This window comes from Dermacentor silvarum, chromosome 2 (genome assembly GCF_013339745.2).
Source record: "Dermacentor silvarum isolate Dsil-2018 chromosome 2, BIME_Dsil_1.4, whole genome shotgun sequence".
Taxonomy (NCBI): Eukaryota; Metazoa; Arthropoda; class Arachnida; order Ixodida; family Ixodidae; genus Dermacentor; species Dermacentor silvarum.
The window spans coordinates 130,243,483-130,261,346 of record NC_051155.1 but is presented as its reverse complement, the minus strand read 5'-3'; the positions used below and the strand labels follow the sequence as shown (position 1 = coordinate 130,261,346).

Sequence of the window (17,864 nt, the reverse complement as noted above, 5' to 3'; positions counted from 1 at the left end):
AGTAACGAGTGCAGAGTTTAAAAAAAAAATGAAACGGAAGCAAGGCAGATGATTATTGTTGTGGGTCAAGATAAGCCCAAAGGGTGCAAACTTTTTTTAAGAGTGAGGAGCTAAGCATGGCCATCACAGTCTGCAGCCTTTTGACTAAGTTCAAAGTTAAGCAATAACACATAACAGTCCACAAGTGGGCTGAGCTTGAATGGTGAAAAAGACGACGCTTAAATGCTAGTGTTTGTATCATCACATCGCCCTCAGCCCACACTGCTGCATGCTTACAATGTTAGACGTCATGCAATAACGTGACAAATCTCATAAGCCATCGGACATCACACCATTATTTTTGAAAGGAAAGATTTTTTTTTTTTTTTTTTTGGTGGACAAGTCCAGTTACAACGAACTTATTAAAGCCAATTGCTTTCTGTGACTCTTTCACTCGTTTTTCGTGGTTGGTGGTTGGAACAGTGGTGCAACAGCCAAAATAGGATTTGGAGCAATTTTTGGAGTAGGAAAATCTGGCCTTTGGAGCAGGTTATGTGGAGCAGGTTACGGGAAAAAAAGGCTTCCGTTTTGGAGCACTAAATCCCAAATTTGAAGCAGATTCACAAAGAATGCTTACTCATAAAACGCCATAAAATTTACCCCGCATAATAAACGCACCCCCCAACTTTGCATTGGGTTTCGAAAAAAAAAGTGCGTTCATTACGAGAGTATATACAGTAATTCACATTAGCAGAGTAGGTGAGGGCAGGGGCGCGATCGGAAATCGTTGTTTGGAGCGCGCATTCAGTTTTGCCATGCACGGTTGACCTAGGCCGTGCCCGGCGAAATTGAACGCGCGCTCCGAACACTGAGCTCGATCGTGCCCCACCAGTGCACTGCACGCAACTTTTTCCACCAAACATGTGGTAAGTACACATGCATTTCTTTGTGAGTGGTTCCCTTTCGTGTCTTTTTTTTTTTTTCCTGACCATGTGTCACGATGTTCCGGCGGTAGTCAAAACATGCAGCGACTGTTTGACAATCTTTTGGCGTTCATGCGGTGGCCTCCTGTTTCAGATACTATTACAATTTTGGATATTACGGGCTGCGGATAAAACGGACATTTTTTGTTGGATTATCAGGGCCTGTTGTAACGAGAGTCGACTGTGTGTGTGTGTGTGTGTGTGTGCGTGTGCGTGTGCGTGTACAGCGAAAATCGGCACCGTTTCATTACAACCCTGTTGCCGCGTGGAACCGAACCCTTGCTAGTTTTGTGCATTGCGTCGCCTACAAAGCTCACGCCATCAGTGCCGGGTCACTTGCTGTACCGTACAAGCAAGTTTCCCCATAAAGTATTCATACTCGCTCCACTCGTGACCGCATGCACGGATACGGCGAGGATCTTGTTGAGTCAACGCCGCGGCAATGGCGAACTGCTTTTGTTACTGCAAGCAACGCGCACTCTGTGTCTCCACGAGATTTTACTGCAAATACAACATGCCGCACTGCAACCAGCAGCAAAAATATTCTTCGGCGCCCACCACCAAACACGCCAACGTCTCGTCTGGGCATGTGTTTGGATCTTATCTGCGCTACTGCATCAGACTGGATTGGAGGCGATGTCAAAGCTGCAGGTTGCCAACGCGGCCTTTGTTTCCTGCTAAAACTAGCATAACCGAGAAATTTCGCGGCTGGTTGGGCATTTTGGCGCAGCGTGGCGCAATTTCAACATACATCACGGTTTTGGCACAGCTCAATGCAAAAATATGAAATTGTATCAAGATGGCGCAATTGGCGCAGCTGTTGCACCGCTGTTGGAGGTTGGACTTTTACCACAATGCAAAGGGCGTGTCCTCCCACAACCAAGCTGCAGGTCGCGTTCACCGCCAAATGCTATAATAACTCTTGCACATGCTGTCCACCGATACTACTGCCACAGATGTGCTGGTTAAGCACACTGTTCCCTACAGAATTATGCAACAAAACAAAAAACGCTACCAAGATATCCTCGCAACAACAAATATACACTGTCAAGTGCATAATTTCTTTAATAATGTGGATAGCTTTCTAGCAGTGTTTGGTTATTTCAATTACATTGACACTCATCATCGATGGTTCCTGCACAAATTTTATACTGAAGACTTTACCATAAAGGAGCTCTAAGTGGGCTTGACTGTAGCTGCAAATGATGCTAGCATTACAATTCCTGCCTTATAAGACATCATAATTGGCGTTTTAAAGAAGGCATTTTTTAACTGCACACATAGCTAATATTACTGAGCACACCAATGGAAGGAAAACAAATGCCACCCCATGTACAAAAAAAAAAGCAAGGCAGACAAACCTGCATTCGTGCAGTAAGTGAAGGTAGCTATGCTGTTAATAAAAAAGAATAATGCAAGAAGATAGATACTACAGAAAAAGACAAAAAAACGCAGAAGAAAAGACGTAATTCACAGAAAGAACAACCAAAATAAACGCAAGAATCTACATGCTCTTGCATGCACGAGGGCCGAGACAGAGGGGGATGAGACAATGCCAGAGTGTTACGTACGTGAGATCTGCCACAGCTCTACAAGCTCGGCTGGAGCGTTCCAGTGTAAAGCAGGTAGAAAGTAATAAATGTGAGAACAAAAAGGTGACGGGATGGTCGGGGTAGGTTAGAAAAAGAAAGAGAAAGACAGTGAGAAGACAGGGCAATAATGCAAACACAGCAGTTAACAACAAAATTATCACAAGTCCAATGACCTAGCGACGTCCTTGCAGATAGAATGTTTTTCCCTGTTACCACACGGACAGCAATGCAGGGCTAAAGTCAGATGTAAGCTTGTCCAAAACACGCCCCAATTTTGATTTGCCAGCTTATACCTTCCATTATGGATGAGTCAGTCTGACTGACAGGAACATGCAGATGCATGAAGCTAATAAAGATTTATGTTGAACATGAATGCTGTGCACGCTACACTACTTGCTTTCTGGACCAGACCTGTGTAAGATCAGGCCTACTTTATAAGCTGTCTTCATTTCGTGTCAAAATATTTTTGATACTGACCATTTTTGCACACATAAGCCTTGGGATATTTCACATCTCAATTAATCAATATGCTTGTGCCTAAGAGGACACTACTGTCTACATTAAATTCCCACGAATGTTCCACAGGCTGTGCTACCCTCGCCACAAATTCAACAGTGAAATGAGAGGCTTGATCCAGTGTGTGCCATACTTGCAAAGCCATAAATTGCCCAGACACAGTGTGCTTATATGAAAGAAAAGCTGTTAGACAGAAAGAGTTCTGACTGCCTCTTTCGTACTTTTACTGAAGACTTAAAAAACAGTGTACGTATGTACTTTCACATTTTGCGAAATGTCACACACATTTTATATCAAACAAGGTGCACAATGTGCCAAACATTTTACATCTAAGAAGGACTTTTGTAAACCAAGCACCCAACCCATTTCGATCTGCCTGAACAGTTACCACTGCTCCATCGTGTTCCATCATGTTCCATCACAGTTCCATCATGAACGTTTACCAACACGCCCAACTGACAGCTATTCTAAAAAGTTGCCACTGCCTTCTCTGTACACTAAAAAATTAGAAATATGACTAGGTAAATAGCAGAGAAGCTTAAAGCTCATTTCATGGATCATGTAGTCTTTGAAGCAAACTAGTTGCAGAAAGCTTTCAGCTAAGGAGGCAAACTGCCTATGCATGACCAAAGCTCCTAAAAATAGTAATTAGATATAAATAGCAATATAATGCATCTTGTAAGTGCTAGTACTCATATGTATTTATCAGCAGAATGCGCATGGTTAAGTGCCAGCTTGATTATCATAAGATTGCTCCTCTTTTTCGAGCCACTTGGTTCATATTCATTGAATTGATTATTAAGCGTGGTATGAAAACCGAGACCGAGGCAGGAACACGTCGACACTTGTCCATGTGTTTCAACCTCTGTCTTAGTTTTCATTTCACACTCTTCGATGTGTTCAATAGCTTGGTTACCAGTTAGTTAATAGCAACTGACTATGCAGCCATTGAGAGCCAGTTAGCAAACAGTAACAAACAACCAACAAGGCAGTAAATAAACTCCAGCGGCACGGTTGAAGTTACGCAGTGACACATTACACCGTTCCGGGGGACAAGGGAATGCCACAAAGAGACTGCAACCAACTCACCGAGCGTCCGGTTCATGGTCATGTACTTGGAGGCCCCCTTGTCCTTGGTGGAGGCATCGTACCAGTTGAGCACATCCAGCACTGCCTGCGGGTTCTTCTTTTGCTCCAGCTTGGTGATGTTGGAGTTCTGCAGCAGCCGTGCCCACGAGTCCGGCATGCCTGTGAATTCGCCCGTTACGGCGTCAAAGCCCACGTGCACTGTGTGCTCAAAGTTGGTCGGTGGTGAAATGATGGGCTTCTCAAGCTCCTTGCGCTCTTTCTTGGCACCTGAAATCGCACACGAGATGGAAATAATGTCTCAGCAAAACGTCCCATTTCAACTACAAGTTGGTTGCAATGCTTAGGCCCTGCACGATGTCCCTTCATCTCTTTGTTAGTTTTGCACAGTTTTAATTCACACTGTACAGTAGCAGCAAGTTATAGTTACTCATCAATATAGCACAAATAAACTGTCACTCCAGGTACAGATAACAGGGCAACAGCGCACTCGTGCAAGTGCCAGACAGCACCCCACAAGCTACAGTGGCCACTGCCCCAGAACGCGTTACTAATAAATGTGACCCTGAATCTGTTCACCATCAATCATCAACAGTTGTCCAACAAGGAGCTGTCCTTGTTGGACAGTTGTCCAACAAGGGGCTGGACAGTTGTCCAGCTGGAGCCAATGTTACAACAGAGGGACTTGTCTTTGACAAAACAGAAAAGTTTTAAGAAGCAGAGAAGACGAGAGCTGTGCCTGCACGATGCTTAAACAAAAATTTACTAAATAAAAGAGTGTGGGAAGCCCTTGCTTTTCTGAAGTCCTGAAGTCACCGAGTGAATGCAAGAGCTGTTGCTGTGACATTTGGTGAGGCTCCTGTAGCACACTCCAGGAATTGTGCGACTGAAAGAGAGTGAAGAAGGTGCCATGCCTCTGAGCCTTGTGAGCTCTGAAGTGTTAAAACCTCCACAAGAAAAGCGCAAATGGATGGCAACAGCTCCATTCAACAGGCCGCCAAATTCAAAATGATTAGTAAAGGCTAGACCGAACGAAAACCAGCACTTTCTACGTGGCCCAAATGCAGTGCACTGAAGGAACCAAATTCAGGGTCTTAATTGACGGGACTGTCTACCAGTCAGAATATGTCTGATTGTGGTGGGAATGAGAAGAGTGTGTGTCATATTCTCAGAAACGAGCAAGCTTGTATTCCATAAACAAGAAACTATATTTTTAGTATGGCTCTGAAAGTGGTGCAAGGATGATAAGTGGCCTCACATGATGGTGGAACAGTGCAACCAATCCGTGCACTGTCGCGTAACCAAAAGGCTGCGCAGGGAGAGTTATTTTGCTTGAATACAATATTGCATTGCCTGAAATTGTATTTTATGTGCTTCTGCTAACTTTTCCTTATGTGAGAGAGTCATTTACTTCATGTTTCTAGCTAGCGCATGTAGAAAAGTGGCGCTGCCTCCTGCAAACAAATTGAGTCATGGTGAATGCAGTGGTGCACTGACACATGGCCTCCGAGATTGCTATCATGTCTAGTAATCTGTGTTTGCGGTGTTCGTACAGTTTCAAGAGACTACGCAGACCGAAAAATTCCTACTCAGTTTCCAGAGAAACCACCGCGTGTTTAGACACTTCGAATGGTAGGATTTCTATTGCTACAAAATAGATAGTCTTCGAAAAGAGGTAGACAGTCCCTTGAGATAAACAACAACATCAAGACAATTATACGAGCTTGCATGAACCTCAATGACAATGAATACCAGTCGTTTTTCAGCGAACATGCGTATCACAGATACAGGCAGCCCGAGAAGAGGCAAGACAAGTGAGGCACCTTTGGAAGGCTTGAGTTTGCCCTTCTTCTCGAGCTCGGGCTCCTTGGGTAGCGGCCGCATGTCCACGGGCACCGAGGAGGAGTCCCGCACAGGCGTGACACTTGCGCCTCGCACCGTGCTGCAGTGGAAAATCCATACACACGTAAGCTATTCGCAACCTGTCTATGACAATAAAGGCAAATGTTTCACCGATGTCACGTGCACTAAAAAAAAAATAATTAAATTATGGGGTTTTACATGCCAAAACCACGGTCTGATTATGAGGCACGCCGTAGTGGGGGACTCTGGAATAATTTGGACCACCTGAGGTTCTTTAACGTGCACCTAAATCTAAGTACACAGGTGTTTTTGCATTTTGCCCCCATCGAAATGCAGCCGCCGTGGCCGGGATTCGATCCCGCGACCTCGTGCTCAGCAGCCCAACACCATAGCCACTGAGCAACCACGGTGGGTGTCACATGCACAAAGTGACTGTTAGGCAAGAGAGCAGATGCGTGCTCAAGGGGCAGACTTGCCCTTACTTGTAATATCCTGAGTTACCGTCGACCCCCAATTAGCTAGAAAAAGTGCTAGTGGCAATGTTTCAGTGTAAGTAAACGCAGAAAGTTTTTACAAGCAAAGCGTGGAGAATCGCCAAGAGCAACCACAAACCAGCATGCTTCATGAAAAATTTCCAGTGGCGTGTGTTTCTCACAGGTCACTGACATATGTGGGCTGTCATGAGCAACATGCACAATGTTGTTGGGCTTTGTCCATGTGTATTTCCACAGAAGTTCTGCAGATATTATCGTTATCGTTTTGTGAATTATAGCTCCCCCCCCCCTCCCCCAATGTAATGCATTCTTGGCACTATGTGTAAAGCACAACTAAATAAAGTAGTATCTAGGTAAATGGAACTCACTTAAATGGAACAACAGCCTTATGGTTGTTTGGTTTTGCATTAAGGCAATGCAAAAGAAGTTTGTTAAACGAAACCACCTTTTTTTCCAACTCTGGATAAATGTAACTAAAAGTATTACCAAAAATGGAACTGAACATCCAATCAGGCATCTCTGTTTATGCCTTTTATTTCTAGGTTTTCTTGCCAGTTCTATATGATATCGCCAGTATTGAAGAATTCTTATGTCGCCAAGGCGGCCTTAGTTGGTGCCATGCTTAGTGTAGCTCTACCTTGGTCATGGCTTGCTGTGGTTTCTTTGTGTTGGCAATATCAGTGAGCCGAGAGTTTGCTTAGCATTTCCGACGGCGGCACATTAACGCCCGCATATTGCGCTCATGCTCGAGGTTATGATCAAACTTATCAATGACTTCCAAGAGTGGTTGCTTCACTGAAATGGCTACGTTTTTCCCCAAACGACTCTTCTTTCTTTTTGCAGTTACGTTTCGTGCTGCTACCTCTAGTCCATGGCTGCAAGCAAGTAGAAACATTGTAAAAAGCACCATTGTAATATCAGATATGCTACACCTATTATCCTACTGCTAACAAAGTATCTGCTCCTTTAAAAAAAACAGCATCTCGAGTACTCTTAAACTTAATCTCTCGATAAATGAAACTCCTCATAAATGGAACTTTTTTGCCTGGTCCCTTGAGGTTTTGTTTAACGAGAGTCCACTCTCAATAAATAAATAGCATGCATAATGTTGCAAAGTGGCTCTCGAGTCCTTCAAGTAGTGCTGGCCCAGTGGCCTGGAGCTTGACCAGGTTGATCAGTGGAGAACACCCAAGCAGAGACGAGGCAAAATAATGAAAACAAATTGTTTATTCACATCACTGCATAAAGAGCAGTCAGCTTGACAAACTGCTCGTAACTAAGAGTGATGGCGAAGGCTCTAAAGTTGTCGCTGGCAATGGGCACTGTCTTTTTATAGGTTCCCAGGAACTTTCTTGCCCAGGAGGGTGAAGGTATCATCACTGATCATGCTCGCGGCCTAATGCGGCCGACTAGTCCAGGCAGGCAACGCGAGTCAGGAACAACATTGAGTCAGAGAGAAGGACAGAAGGCATTGCACTGGGGCACAAATGCACACACAGATGCCAATGCGTGTGGACAGGTTTGCGCTCGCTAGAAGCACTGTTTTTTGCATTTTTAACCATCCAAATTGTCGCTGTTGTCCAAAAAATAGCTTGAAGAACTTGGCATCATTTCTGGCCGTGAGACATGAATGTTCGTCAGAGACAAGCCGTAACAAGTAAATAATAAAATGCAGCATACAGACGCTGATGGAATGGTGGCCCCCAAATACATGAATTTGCCTAAACTTCAGACTTCCAGCTTCATATGACTTTATGGATTTGCAAATGGACCATCTTCAACAAAATATTGCATTATAAATGCAACAATTGGCGATTATTCATGCGTGCAAAGGTTTAGTGCCTCTATGAAGTAGGAAAATATGATTGCCTGGAAATTTAGAAAACTAAACTTAACCACAAGAACATGTGAAGCCACAGGTCACAAAGATTATACAAAAACCTTAATTCCCTTGGATAAAGCAATCACAGTGCCAGCGTTCCCTCTAGTAATTTTTGTAGCCAACTCCATGGCAATTATGGCTCAAGCAAGCCAAGTGTGGCAAGAACAACCACCTGGCATCACTACAGCGTGCTTTTGCAAGCTGAGCTCCCATTCAAGACTGCAAACGGTGCGGTTTTTATAAACAACCTCATCCTCAAAGAGGACACATGTGGCCTCACCTGGCGCTGGTGAGCCGAACAGGGGGTGCCGGTGGTTTGTCATCCATCTTGTCAGCCATCTTCCGCCACTGCTACTGACCCTGGGAGGGAGGCAGGGTCAGGCCACCAGCCGTTTCTACAGGAAATGCGAACCATACATTGGTATACACTCCTGTAAACTATTGCCACTAGATGGCATGCCACTGTTCAACTTGAGTACAAGAGCCCATCCTTTGTTATATGTCAGAAGAGCAAGAGGAGGGCTGATGGAGATGGGGCAATGAAACACATGGGTTAGGACCAGGAAGGAGATACACATGACATTTCTCTTCAAGATAATGGGACCCCTGTCGCCACCCCGATTCAAATAAGAAGCTTAAAGTACAGCCTTTGTCAAATGTATGCAGGTTACTCGCACATTCACCATTTACGTGGTTCAGCTGTATGGTGTGGTTCCCCTCCATGGGGCTCCTGACAACCCAAACCTCTGGACAGTGAGCACAAGGGTTCTTTTCATTACCCAGGACATCGGAACTCCTGGCATACCACAGTAACTCCCCTAAAGTGCCTGCAGTCAGCCTGGTGGTTGTAGCCAACGTAGCCCGCACACATTTTTCAGACTGTACCTACCTACTTACCTATGATTACTGGCACAGAGTAAAGCGGCCAAGCTCCAAATGGACGGGCCACATTGCGGAACAACTGTTTTCACTAAAACTTCACATAAAAGAAGATGTAGCTATCTGCTAATCCTCACATCTTCGCATTACGCATGCGATGCTCTCACCATTGAGCTACCGCGTAGCTTAATGGTAGCATATGTGGGTTTATTGACCAGTTGCCATCACCCAAAAAGATCACGTACTCGTGACACCTTCGGCAGAAAGGATGTTCCACATCCGCCCCTAGTTTTGTGAGTGGTGGCGCTGGCTAACACTCCTAGGGTTAGTTCTAGTTGTAAAACATAAATACCCCAGAAAGTGGATGGGAAAACGGCTCCGCGGTAGCTCAATGGTGAGAGCATCGCACGCGTAATGCGAAGACATGGGTTCGTTCCCCACCTGCGGACAGTTGTTTTTTCATCCGTTTTCATTTCCATTTTTTTTATCATTTCTTTAATTCAATTAGTAAGTATAAGTAATTTCCCCTATATTGTCCTTGGTGTCATTGTTTGTTGGCTTCTTATGATATGATTAATAAAAATCGGGCCCCTCGGTTCCCTTTCTTCTTGTTCATTGAACCTACATGGCTCTTAAAAGTAGCCCTACAGCTTCCAAAAGGCCACACATAATTCAATTATTTTTTTAATTATCTGGCTTATTGGCAAGTTATCAAGGAGAGAATAGAAAAGGTTTATATCACCTTCTGGAACGTACAGTACCTGAGCAATATAAAAGCAAGCGAAAAACCAGACATTAAAATTCCCCAGGCGAAAATTAAAGCGAAATTCCAAACAAAGTTCACTGAAAATACTGCATCTAGCGCTTTAAGGGAAACAAGAAAATGAGCTGGAAATGCATGAGATGTCTAAATTCCAGCTAGCCCAGCTCTCTGCCAGAAGCACTGAAAACACATTTGCCATAAGCACCCCTTGAAGCAATAGCTATGGATGTGCGAACCGTAACTTTTGAGGCTGAATCAAATATGAATTGAATATTTTTATAACACTTTTTGAATAACAAACAGCCTTTCTTACCCCATTAATATAAAGCAATATAATTCCATCTTAGCATTCCCAACATTAGCAAGTTTCTGCTACTAAACTGTGCATTATGAATCATTTAAGATAATTTAAATTATTTCAAAGCTCAAATGGAACATAAGGAGCAAAGTACCACTCATGTGTGCTGGATGTGTTGGTATACAAACTTGGGTATTTTAGTGCCAGCAGACAACGACAAAAGGGATACAAAGGCACCACGGTGCAATAACTTCAACATTTCATTGCCAGGAAAATCCACGCATTTAACACCATGCGCTACCACACCACTTATGGTCAAAATGTCACACTGCTCCTTCCGAAAAAAACTGTCCGACAGATGCAGCACTAACACACTATTAGGCGGAATGCCTAATAGCGTGTGCCTCAATAATTTCACGCAAGTCCGCATCTCTGTTGCTGGCAAGAATAAAACAGTCATTAAACAAAGACGCGCAGCCACACTCTTGACAAGGGACGAACAGATGACCACCGTGGTAATTCCTTACATTTAAACTATGTTCTCTTCAGCATTCATTAAGGCATTGTCCCGTTTGTACTATGCATTTACTACCACAAGACAATATACACTACTGCCTCTACACATTCAACGAAACGATTTCGATGCCTCTTCGAACAACCAGGCACAGTTTCATTATGACAAGGGTTTGTCAACCGACACACTTTGAAACGGCGACAGCGCAAAAAGGACACGGACAGAGACAAGTGCTTTGTTCAGCTTATCACGACACTCTTTGTTCAGCTTATCCCATGCTGTAAATCTACTCCTGCCTTCACCCGACTAGCGAACTTCTCAAGATAGTGTGCCGTCCTACGTAGGTACGGCACAACCACAGTCTTTTGTTTACCGACCCCTGTTCATTTTCTGTATATTGATTGCCAATTATGTCTTTGCCAGTTTTTGTACGGGACTTCCTCAGGAAACCCTCTGCTACAAATACCTGCAAGCTCTTCGAGTAGGTTGCTGTAGACAAACTTTAAAACTGTTTCTTTAAGCTTGGGTGAATCTTATGATGGCACAACTTTTTATGGCATTGCGCATACACAGATTGGCAATGCCCCTTTTAACCAGTTTTGAATAAGCTATGGTAACAGGTGTTTATTGGCTCTAGGCTGATATACTCAACATGTGTGTTGGTCAGACAAGTGAAGCTGGATATCTAAAAACTAAATTGAACCCTCAGCAGGTGATTAAACAGTGAGTGCTAAACGATGAAGAGCTTCAGTAAAAACCTTTAACAGGTTATCCACCATAGAGTGTAAGTCCACGTTAAAAAGAACTAAAAAGTCATTGACATATCTGAAGATATTAAAAACACTAAAACCGGTTCATTTTTCTAACAACTGTCTATCATGATGGGTTAAAGATATATCACTAAGTATAAGTGCCAAACAAACACGAGCCAATGCATATCCCTTGCTCTTGAATAAAAATAGCATCACTCCACTCTGCAAATGCAGAGTTAAGATAAAAGAGGACCAAATTTAAGGAGCCTTGAACGGATAAACCAGCCGAGTTCTGAAATGCAACTGCACAGAAATCGTCATTGCACTCTCCTAAGCAAGTTAGTAGTTCCTCATGCTGCAAGGAATAATGCAGGTCGTGGTATCTACATTTCTCTTTTGTCCCTGTCTTCTGGTACTAAAATGTGATCCAAACAAATTAGCAGTTTGTTTTGCAGACTCGTAACTTTTTGGACCATATATTCATTATCAGAGTGAAGGTTGAAAAAATTGTTATGTGAGCAGACTAGCAGCTGTATATACCTTCAAGAAGAAGCCGAAAATCTGTATCTGTGGCAATGACACAGTGAAAATAGCACTTTTCCTAGAAGGGGTGGTCACGGTCAGATGGTGCCACGGTTATATGAAATAATTTTGCAATAAAGTGTATTCAGGTTTAATCTAGACCCTAGCCATTTAAACAAAACAATAACTACTTTCAAATGCCATGTCCAAAAAATATTTGAGTGTGAATGATCACAGATTATTTAAAAAAAAAAAAGTCTGGCAACCTGAGTGACGCAGCATGTTATACTACATTACGTGAACTATCTGGCCGGGATGAAAGTCTTCACATTTTTTTATATTCAGTTTCATGTTTGATCCTGCACAGTTTATGAAGTGAAGTATTCGAAAACCATTCGGGTTTGCAAATAGCCACTATTCAATTTGGGCACCAAATCAAACAGGACATTATTTGATTTGCTATTCATAACTTTTGCATGACCCCAATAACAAACAGCCCATTCCGATGTTTTTTTAATTTTTTTTTCAGTTGTTCAGGAAGGTTATTCTAAGGGCCTGTAACAGAAACTACTAATGGCTTATGGAAAAGGCAGCAATGTAGTGGTGTTTTCAAATCAATAAAGAACTTGAAAGAATGTAGCATATTATAATAAACACAGTGCTGAAAGCCAGATGCAGAGGCATGGGCTGCCAAAATGCAAGTTTTGTGGGAGGTGACAAAACTAGACCAACAAACAGGCAGCCATCTCAAAAGACGGCAAAATAAACAGTGTGATGTCTTTAAACATGTATTAAAGCAAGCTAAAACCTTTACCTGAATAATTTTGTATACTTCATAATTGTAATGAAATTTGAATCCACAGCCCATGGCTTCACAAAACCACGACAAAGATTTTCACCATTGTGCTAGGGGAGCAGCTGGCATCAACAGCACTGATAACCATGCCCACAGCCAAATGTTCATGCTGAACAGCACCTCGTGATGCATTCGTTCCTTCAATACATAAATAAATCCCCCTGTGCACAAAGCTAAGTACTTCCAGAGCAGTAGGAGAAGCGATAATGGCACTGCTGCCATCAACGCCACCGACAGCCAACAAGAGATGTTACTCTAGTGTTCCCGAAGACGAGTCAGCGTGTTATCTGCAACATCCTGCCGAACAGTCAACTAAGGCGCAGCAGCCGACTTGTGCTCCGCCATGCATCATTCCTCCTGTTTACAAGGCAACATTTACAAGTGTTATCAAGTGCAAAATGACTGCGGAGCTTGTTACACACTGGCAAGCAGCAACTATTTACTAGCCACACCAAACTGCCATCTTTTCAGAGTTTCGTTAAGTGTCTGTCGAGGAAGAACTAATGTGAATAACGACGCTGACACGCTATGAACAAAAAGAACAAAAACACTTTCATCTTCACCCTCCCTTCTTGATATCACCTGTCTTTCCTGTGCCTTTATTTATTCATTTTTTTATTTTTTTTGCTTGCTTCACTATGTCGTTAGTGTATTCTGCTTCAAAGCATCAGACTACCGGTTTATTTTTCTTCAGCCATAGGAGCTACACTTTGATGCAGAATGCATTATGTGCTAAGGTCTTAATGCATGGTAAAGAGCTTCGCATGATCAAAGCAAACACAGAACTGCTTACTATGTCTAGCTACATGCACACCTGAAGTTGTAGTCAAAAAGACGAACAAAAAAGAAAGGAAAACGAGGGACCCACTACTATACTTTGAACTGCTTAATTATGAAAATATCATGAAATATGTAGGTTGAAATGAAAATGCACACCAGCCGGTGCATCAAAAAATAAAAGGAAAACGAATTACAAGGATGGCGATAAAAACAGGCTACACTTCACTGTCTTTAAATTAAAAGACAGTTAAGGTTGTAACTTTTTCTCTTTTTTTTTCTTGCAATGTGCACATCTTCACACTCAGAGATTTAAATGCACTAGGTCATCTACTGTTCTCCCAATGTGCAGCTGGTCAGAATGTTGTGAATCAGGCGAACCTCTACACTATTGATTTACACGAAACTTAGTATGCATGTCATTCTTTTGAGAATGAAAACGTTTCGCTGAAACTTTTTTTACACTCACTGCTGTATATGCTGGAGCTGTGGCCTCTTTACAACAACAAAAAATTGGGTAGAAACACGATCCTACCCCTCATACATGCTCTTATTTTTACTGAAGACCGTGGGTAAATGCACAGGAATTGATGACAGATTGCAAGAAACTATTTAGCAGCCACTGCTGCAGCCTTTTGTTATTGAGAACAGCGGACGTGCCTGCTAAACAGCAATCAAACTTTCTGCATTAACGACAGCTGTCGAAACAGTGTGCTCCAAAACTGGCAGTGTACAACACCTCTGATAAGTAAACTATGCCATGCAATAGTTAACTAATAAAACGTACGTGGCTCTTCTTATGGATGTGGTAGCTCATCGGCTGCTCAAGCGCAACAACGGATATCGGTGGCTTCGAGACCCGACGCGGCTATGTGTAAACCTTCTACCGATTAGATTAAGCTGCGAGTGTGATCAAGATACGCGGTCGAACGATCCACGCCGGCCATTTTCGGTACTCCTCACCGTAAAGACAAAATTTTCTGTTCCACAGCAGTTTTGCAAAACGACTGGGAAAGAAGCCAACGGACGGATCGGTGTCAAGCAACGCAGGCCCGGAGCCGAGCGTGGCACGCCTGTAGGTAAAAAGTGAGTCGGCTCGAGTAACAAAGTCACAAAGAAACGGGTCATTTCACACGATTGCCAGAACAGCGCGTTGTTTACATTACAGGCGCTAGCAGAGGCGGCTTTTTTTGCCAGCTTCGGAGATTCGGCGGCGTCAGCCGCGAACTCATCGTACGTACGGGACGCCACTAGCAGCGGCGGCGCGCGCACTCGTTCTGCGATAAATCGACGCTAGAGTCGAGGAGAAGCACACCTGTCCAAGAGTTGGCCTCACTCTCGTCGAGGCAGCATCAATTCGAGCTGGAGGAATTGCGCGATAAGGGTTACATGATACGAACACGCCTGTCCCGACATCGCCGCACGCTAGAATAACGGCGCCGCGGAGATACGGGAGACGACACGGACACACACACACACACGGACAAGCGCGGTTTACGGTTTCCCCCTACTGCCGCATGCGCTGGCTCTCTCCGCAACTACTGTTCGGAAAGGGTTGTGCAGGGTTCAAGCGTGCGCAAGAAGCCACTCGGGCCGAGTTTCAGGCTCTACGTGGGGGATCGCGAGCCTAGCTTCGCACGTCAATCAACTGCCACACACAGAAGAAGCAGCAACTAAAGGACTGCTGCACATGGATCGTAGGCATCGCAGTAACGATGCTGCTGGCGTCGCGTTTAATGTCGCAAGGAGTTCCGATTTCACACATTCGATAACATGTTGGAAGTGCAAACCCAGCAAGCGTATCAGACATCGAAAGCTTTCGGTCTGCTGGGCGTACTGCACGGTGTTGTGAGGCGGCAGCACCCGCCTTGCGAAGCTAGCGGAGCGGTGGCGGAGCCGACGTCTTCCCGTGTGCTACACGGTACTGTTATCTCCGGCTCCAAGCGACGCATACTGAGCAATCTGTCAAGGCGACTCACCTTCATCCTAACTTATCCACGCCTTTTCTTAAGATCCAGGGCCATTCGTCGCCGCTAGCATCTCCCACAACATTTCGCACCACCACCGCGACCGACCGCCACACGCACGCACGCACACACACACGCACAACCCGAAAGCGGGGAGAAAAAAAAAAAAAAAATGCGCGATCTGACGGACGCTGCTCTAGGCTGTGACGTCACAAAATAGACCCACCTCCACCCCTCCTATGAGTCATCTCGGCCGAACAACAACAGCAAATACATGTCTGGAATCAAATCATTGCTTAAAACGAAATAATGCCGGTAAGAATTTCATCGTCTTTATTCTTTTATTCGCCGCCAACGCGCTTTAGGCTCTGCTGCGCAATAATCCTTTTACATGCGGCCAACAAAAAGTCGGGCTACAAAATATCGGCAGCTCTGTATGTGCCAAATAAAGAACGTTTACTTGTACTCAAAACGAGAAACATTTTACGCACCAACTTGAGATTGTGATTGTGTCAATGAAGTAGTAGTTAGTTACGGTTTTGATTACAGCAGACGATTGCGAAACGTATGGCGGCCGCGCTGGTTGCCAAGGTGACCGCCAAAAGTACCGTTATTGCCGTTATCGCCAACGTTTTCAGTTTTTGTGCGCGCCCAGAAATCTTAGGCTATGCCAGCGTTGTGACAAACATGCAAACCGCTTTCGTAATTTGAGGACGCGTCGCGTGCCAATTCTTTTAAACGTGAGCCGAGCGCATTTTTCATACTCGCTCACAAATTAATCTCCGCGATTTACGTGTGCAGTGCGGAAAACCCTTACCAAGATCACCGGGAAAGACCCACTGCCACTGACTCGAGGTCGTGTTGAAAAAGCTCGCAGTGGATACGTGTATCAACTTTCCTATTTGCAGGCGGTGGCGAATTATATTTACATTGCAAGACGCAGTCTTCTTACACCGCGGAAGCTCGGCTGGGTCGCAGTTCTTAGCAGAGTTTTGAGTTCTTGCGTACGTATGCAAACCGTCTGCGTCTCCCAGCTTAATACTTTCTATTGACTGATAGGTGCAGCAAGGAGTAACATTGTGTGAAGCCCTTCTCGCTTATACAATTGTCTTGTATCCCCACTGCCTAGTCCCAGAAGTTTGCACAGCGCGCGTCAACGTCATGTTATGAAAGATTTCTATGCAGAATAATTGATATTGCCTATCGCACTTCGAGCCTCCATTCACTGTCCACAACCTTCAAGACATACAGCACACGTGCAATACCTGTAACACCTTGAAACCTCTTATTACAATGCCTTCACAAAAACCTGATAACCCTCAGCAATCGAATCGAAGAATACAGTGGCATTGAGAGGTCCCATAACATCCCGAGGCGATAGTGTTGTCTACAGCCAAATACACCATGATGCTATGAACCATTTTGACTGCAACCATTTGAATACTCATAAATGCCACTTTCAAACGATCACATTGCAACATCGTCAGGTGCTTCTGGGCTCAAATGACGCACAAACTCCACACCATCAATGTGACCCATTGTCCAATGAGGTGCACGAAACCAGTGGAACCACAGAAGTTGACTGCACCCACACTTGCGTCGCTTGAGGCTGGAAGACAGGGAGTGACCGCTGTGACAATTCAAGTTTGCAGCAGCAAGTATCCTTCAAAGAGAACATGTACGGTACATGTGCCAGCGAGTCCAGTCGCCTCTCTGAGTATCCCTCTCCTTTGGCATCTTTTGTATCCATGTTCCCACCTTTTCTCAGAACGGAAACCCCTCACCTGGAGGAGCTTTCTGTGCTTCACAAATGATTGAGAGGTCCTGCAAAGGAATCCAAGATTAACAAAACCTGTCCATTATTCAGCCTTTCCTGGTTCACCTTGGCAGTGGCAAGCATCCACACAAAGAGGTGGAGGGAGTTGGCGAGAAGGTACTTTGAGCACAAGGTCAGAGAAATGCCCTTTTCAAACAACTCATTTGTGCAGTAAGCGATCTTCATTCCCACACTCAAGATTTTGGCTGTTCACAAGTGCTGAAATGTGCTCACAGTTGCTGAACAACTAGAGCTCCTCTTTATGCCTGTGGTATTTATAAGGGAACTATTTGTAAGAGGGCTGGTGTATTCCACCTTTCTTTTC

The 17,864-nt window shown here is 44.2% G+C and overlaps 1 protein-coding gene across 3 annotated transcripts in view; it reads right to left on the bottom strand.

Annotated features, from left to right (window-relative positions):
- Positions 1-15,883, bottom strand: part of LOC119441762 (serine/threonine-protein kinase PAK 3) — a 46,722-nt gene extending 30,839 nt beyond the window's left edge. Inside the window, exons 1-5 of one of the 3 annotated variants that reach the window (XM_037706371.2) lie at positions 15,736-15,883; positions 8,676-8,790; positions 5,980-6,098; positions 4,160-4,426; positions 2,534-2,563 (exon numbers count right to left, since the gene is read on the bottom strand). In XM_037706371.2, the coding sequence (XP_037562299.1) occupies positions 2,534-2,563; positions 4,160-4,426; positions 5,980-6,098; positions 8,676-8,734 (475 nt within the window). In that variant the 5' untranslated portion in view covers positions 8,735-8,790; positions 15,736-15,883. Of the gene's footprint in view, positions 1-2,533; positions 2,564-4,159; positions 4,427-5,979; positions 6,099-8,675; positions 8,791-14,543; positions 15,690-15,735 lie in introns of those variants that run through there. The other 2 variants (XM_049661593.1, XM_037706372.2) reach the window with 2 other exon arrangements.
- Positions 15,884-17,864: the final 1,981 nt, after the last annotated feature.